General features: G+C 41.7%; 1 protein-coding gene across 1 annotated transcript in view; it reads left to right on the top strand.

Annotated features, from left to right (window-relative positions):
- The window catches only part of LOC148954505 (LIM domain kinase 1-like), a 180627-nt gene that overhangs the window by 10781 nt on the left and 163846 nt on the right, over positions 1 to 6000 (top strand). The window contains exon 2 of the mRNA XM_089086304.1: positions 1110 to 1173. Coding sequence (XP_088942430.1) covers positions 1110 to 1173 — 64 coding nt within the window. The remainder of the gene's footprint in view (positions 1 to 1109; positions 1174 to 6000) is intronic.

The following is a 6000-nucleotide window of genomic DNA, read 5'->3' as shown; positions in this document are numbered from 1 at the left end:
ATGGGCCTTTGGGGGCCCGGGGATGGCCGTTGAGGGTCTGGGGTGGGCCTTTGGGGGCGCCGGTGGCCCTTTGGGGCTTGGGGGACCTTTGAGTGTCCGGGGGGGGCAGTTGGGGGCCTGGGGGACATGTTGGGGACCGGTGGAGGGCCTTCCGGGAGCCCAGTGGACGCTGAGGACCGGGGGCTTCCTTCGGGGTTGGGGTATGAGGATTGGAACCCTTTGGGGTTGGGTTAGAGGAACACTCACAACACTTTGTTCAAATTGGAACTTGTGTATTATAACGACCACAGAGCTTCACCATTAAACTCTCTTCTAAAACCCTCTTCTAAAATCTTCTTTCAAAATGTCTCTATCGGTTTCGCCGAAATAGTCCCATAACCTGGCTAAAACGGTTTCGCCCCCAAATAATCCCTAAACGCAATTTCAGCGTGTTCCTTTTGTTATTGGCATCTGTGCGCTAGCGCATTTCAATTTCATAGGAAACCTTCTCGCGCGTACGTATGGCTAACCTAAGCCTAACCTAACCCTAACCCTAACCCTAACCTAACCCTAACCCTACCCCTAACCCTAACCCTAACCCTAACCCTAACCCTAACCCAAACCCTAACCCTAACCCTAACCCAAACCCTAACCCTAACCATAACCCTAACCCTAACCTGATAACTTCAATTCAAAATCTACAGATTTTTTATATAATTTTTTTTTATATTATTTCATTTCTTTTCAATGCCGTGCATATTTTGTATTTTCGGTTTTTTGCCAAAAATACAACATTTTGATTTTTGCCACTGCTATTAATATTTTGTATTTACGCCACTGCTATTCGCCCTTTGCTTTTTCTCTTTAAAAAAAAAATATTAAAAGGGCCGGCATGAGCGCTATCTATAAAAGAACTTATTAGGCGGCAATTTAAACAGCAATTTAAAAAGACTTAAGCATTGAATTTTCAACGTGGTGATATTTGGAAACTTTCTCTTTTGAGGATTTTTAAGAGGAAAGACTTGATGATAAAGGTTCTCCCGTTGGATAATATAACCGAGGCTTCAAAAACGGCCGTAAAGATGTAGTCTATAGAAATCTGTCATAGTTACTGAATATCGAATTCATAGAAAAGAAACAGAAGAAAACATAATAACTTTCAGATTATGGAAGCAGTTGTTGATCCAGAAGATGGTTTGTTTTATTTGTGTACTACCTAGATTCGTTGTGAAATATTATTATCTGAGTTACACATTAGCTATGTATTGCAGAAAATATATAATAACAATATAAATTTGTCCTATACTTATCATTAACATGACTCCAAGGGATGATTCTCCTTTGTTTTCAGGCAAAATTTTAGTTTAGGGGATCCTTCTTGCAGTTCATATTATTTACTTGCAAATAAAGTGAACATACCACTTGATGCCTTTTTTATGCTCTTTATGAATATAATAGTCACTTCTATTGCAACGTCAAATTTACCTGCTCCAACCCCCTAATATGCAAATATATACCCTGAATTGTAACCACATAAAGCAGTTATGGTAAAATTCTACTTTAGCACAAGTGGTATGTTCACTTTATTTGTAAGTCAATAATATAAACTTCAAAAAATCTACCCAAAAATTATAATGGGAAGGTATTGCTGAGCTACAATGTCTACCTTTTTGTTATTTATAGGGCTTAAAAGATTTTGCAGTTCATATTATTGACTTACAAACAAAGTAAATATACCACTTGATGCCTTTTTTGTGCTCTTTCCAAATATAATAATTATTTTTACCACAAATGAACTTTACCTCCACCTCTATATATACCAATTCAGGGTAGGCCTATATATTTGCACATGAGGGGATGGGGGCATGGGCATAGGGAAGGGGGGCTGGGGAGGGCAGCTGCCCCCTGCCCCCCTAGAACTTCAAATTTAAACACGATATTAATGAGAACTTTTTGTATGTTGGAATTTTTTGTTGAATGTTACCTGGTAGATGGTTAAAAAAGCTGGAAACAAACAAAAATTTCCAAATATTGTTTGCAATATCAATTACCTTAAATCACAGCTTGGAGTGAAATAAGGACTTTCGATCCTGTTGAATCACTCCTTGTGATGACTGTTGTAGTTGGTTAAGTTCTGGTGGAAGATTCTGGTGCTTCCCAGTAAACTTCCATGGTGTATCTTTCCACTCAGCATCCAGATGGCGTTTGAAAGCATCTGTTGATTCAGCAGCAACAGTGTCTTCCTAGACGTTGTTCCAGAGGTTCTCGATCCAATTCAAGAAGAAATTGCATCTTGCTCCAGTTGTAGCGTGATGATTGCGGATTCGTCTATGGTGTCCTCATGTTTTGTGGGAGGTGTTAATCTCCAGGATCTCATTTTCTCGATTGGTTGTGAGGAGTTTGTGCACCTGGATCGTGTCTCCACGTTTCTATCTGTATACTAAGGAGGGGAGGTTGAGTTCCTTCAGCCGTTCACTGTATGTCTTGTTTTCCATGCTGGCAATCATCTTAGTGGCCCTTCATTGGATTTGCTCAAGAACTGCCTTGTCCTTTTTGAATTGAGGGGTGGCCAGTATCGTCCCCACCTCCAGTCTAGGTCTTACTAATCCTTTGTAGAGTTGGGTGATTACGTGTTTACTCCTACTGGTGATGCTATGTTTGATGATGCCTTGGGCTCTACTAGCATTGGCTGAGATTTTCTCTGAGTGGGAGCTGAATTTCAACTGGGAGTCAACAATGACGCCAAGGTCTCTCCTCTTGGACAGGCTCAATTGTGTGGTGACTTCCAGAATTTTGGGTCATGAGGTACTGATGTTTGGGGTTTTTGTGTCCAAAGTGTATGACCTTGCATTTTTCTGCGTTGAATTCCAGCAGCCATCTTTTGACCCAGGAGCACATGTGGTTGAGATCAGTTTGGAGGGATTGGATAGAAGAAGAGGTGTTGGCAGGACCTATGAGTTTTGAATCATCTGCATATAGGGTGGTTTTGTTGCTGGTGATGAGGGGTAGCTCATTTATATAGATGTTGAACAGGGTGGGGCCGAGGACGCTGCCCTGGGGAACCCCACTAGTGACTTTGATTTTGTCAGAAAGGACATGGCTGTTTGGTCTGGTTGTCACTTTCACTTGCTGTGTTCTGTCCCTCAGAAAGTCCTCTGTCCAACTGACCACTTGTGGACTAACAGATAGAGTAAGTAGCCTGTGAATGAGGTATCAGTGACAAACCTTGTCAAATGCTTTGGCTAGGTCCAACAATATTATATCCACAGGTAATCCTCTCTCTAGTAGGTCAGTTACAAGACTATATGACTCAAGAAGGTTTGTGTCCACTGATCTCTTTGAGCAAAAACCATGCTGACTACTGCTGATAAGTGAGTTGGCCTCAAGATGGTTAATGATATGCTTGTTTATGATTCTCTCCATGACCTTGCATGCCACACATGTAAGGCTGATAGGTCTGTAGTTTGCTGCAGAAGTTTTGCTACCCTTCTTGTGAATTGGGATGACTATTCCCTTCTTCCAGTCCCCTGGAAGCTTTCCTTGTGTCAACGACAGATTGAATAGTTTTACCAGTGGGGCTGATATTGCAGGGCTTAATTCCTTCATCAGTCGTGGGCTGAGACCATCAGGTCCCATCGATTTATTGGGATCGAGGTCCTTAAGCTGTTTGGTTACTTCTTTGATTGGGACTGGTGAGTGTACCCTCAGGACGGGAGTGTGAGCCTGTTCTGCTAGTGGGGTGGTTGATTGGGGGTCATCCATGGAGAACACTGAGGCAAACTGCTGATTAAGCAGGTTTGCTTTTTCAGAGGGGCAAGAGGATATAGAGTTGTTGTTTACCAGGTCTGGTACAGAGTGTCTGCCTGGCTTCTTATGGGAGATGTATTTCCAGAATATTTTTGGGTTTTCCTTAACGTTTTTGGCCAGTCGTTCTTCATAGTTTGAGGTCAGTTTTCTAGTTTCTTTTCTGAGGAGGTTCCTTGCAGTTTTGTACTGCTCGTACAAAGCTGTAGTCTTTTGTTTTGTGTACTTCTCCCAAAGTTTTCTCTTCCTGTTGCGTAGTTTCTTGATTTTTGGGGTGAGGAAAGGTAGAGTTTTGGGTTTCTTTTTCTATGTTATGCTGGTGTGTTTGGCTTGGCTCTCTAGTAAGGTCTTTTTTAGAGTTAGCCATGAGGCTTCGAAATCTTCTGATATAAGTGTTTCCAGGTTAGCATCTAACAGCTCCTCCACCATCATCTTGTAATTTGTAAAGGATTGCTTGGTATATTTTGATGGTTTGGAGTTGAGTTGAATAGATGAGAGAACTGGCATGTGGTCACTTGAGCCAATTGGACTGAGAGTGTGTGTGTTGATCACCTTTTCTGGGTCATTCGTTATGACTAGGTCCAGTATGGAGGGATTTTGTCCTGGGCGCATTCTTGTGGGCATAGTTACTGTTTGGTACAGAAAGTTGTCGAAGAGGGCTTGTACTAATGGGTTTTGTTCAAGGCTTGACTTGGTCATACCTTGGCCATCTACCCAAGACACATTTGGGAGGTTGAAGTCCCCTGTCATGAGCAGGGTTGCCTTTGGGTAATTGCATAGTATGAATTGCGTCATTTCGGCAATTGCTCTTTCAGAGGACAGCTGGCAAGGGCTGCTGGGGCTCCTGTAAATTGAGCTTAGGACAAACATTTCGTTAGGTAGGGACAGGGAGACCCATGTAGCTTCAACCCAAGGTAAGTAAGAATTTGGAACAGAAATTTCTTTTACCTGGAATTCCTTGGAAGCTAGAAGAGCCACTCCTCTTCTGCAGTTGGGATCAGACAGATTGCTGAAGATATTGTATCCAGAGGGGCAGATTGAGTCTTCTGTCAGTTGAAATCTTGAGTTCTTGGGGCAAATTTCTGTCAGAGTTGCAATGTCTATCTGACTTAGTTGGAGCACTGTTGCCAGTTCCGGCATCTTGTTGGTAATAACATCAACGTTTGCTGTCATAATGTTCACAAGTTTTTGGGTGTGTCTGGGCGAGTTTTTATTCTGCTCACTAATATTCTCGCTTTCGGTTGAAGTGGGTGAATTGCAGCTTAGGTACACAGAGCTGCTAATGAGGGACGAGGCAGAAGGGCATGGGGACGTAACTGTTAATTCACTGTTTATACATTTACACAAACTTGCGTTTACAATGTTATTATCACTCACACATGAACTATTTACAAGGGGGACGAGATGGTTGGAGGTAGTGGTTATTCTTGCATGCTCGAGCAGCTCTCCATTGGAATTGCTCGAGTTTGACCGTTTTTTGTGATTTTGCCCTTTCTTATCACTAGGTCTGTTTCTCAACATTTACATTTCAATCTTCAGTATTGATTTTTGGTCCAATATATAGATATAAGACTGGCCTATGATTGGCTGATTTTGACTTGTTTAAATCTCTATAAGTTGATTCAAGCAATAAGAAGTTGCTGAGCATGCCAAAGCAAAAGTAACTCATTCAATACCATCCTTGAAAAAGACAATTAGAAATACTCTGCATTTTTCCACCTCCTCAGTTAGTGCAAAGTCTCTTGCTCCAGTCTGCTGCCAAAAGTGGACCTTAAGTTCTTCAGTTGCTACTTTTTGATAATGATAACATCGTGAACAGAATTCCCTTTCTTGCTCTTCAGCTCAATCAGAATGTAATCACCAGCCTTGACTTTCTCAGTGTCAAATTAGAAGTTGCTGGTTAGGGACTTGTCTTCAATGTCTATGCTGGGGTCTGAAGAGTTGTTGTATACAGGATCATCTACATCAGAATTGTCACTAACTGTAACTCTTGTTGCAAGAGATACACCTTTTGCTTTCTAGTCTTTTCACTTGTCTGACTTTCTTCCATTCCAGGACTAGGGCTTTTTGGCAGATACAGCTTTTATCCTAGCAGTAATGCATTCTTTCATGGGAGCGTCAGTGAGCACTTCTGACTTTTTCATATTTTTTCCTGTTGATTTTTTGTGTTGAGCCTTTTGGAAAGGGGTTTGCATGGACAATCTCTTTAATGCTTCA

This window comes from Artemia sp. Qi Xiang Cuo, chromosome 3 (assembly GCF_049724085.1).
Source record: "Artemia sp. Qi Xiang Cuo chromosome 3, ASM4972408v1, whole genome shotgun sequence".
Classification (NCBI taxonomy): Eukaryota; Metazoa; Arthropoda; class Branchiopoda; order Anostraca; family Artemiidae; genus Artemia; species Artemia sp. Qi Xiang Cuo.
Note: the sequence above shows the minus strand (reverse complement) of the source record. Positions and strands in the feature narration are given on the sequence as shown.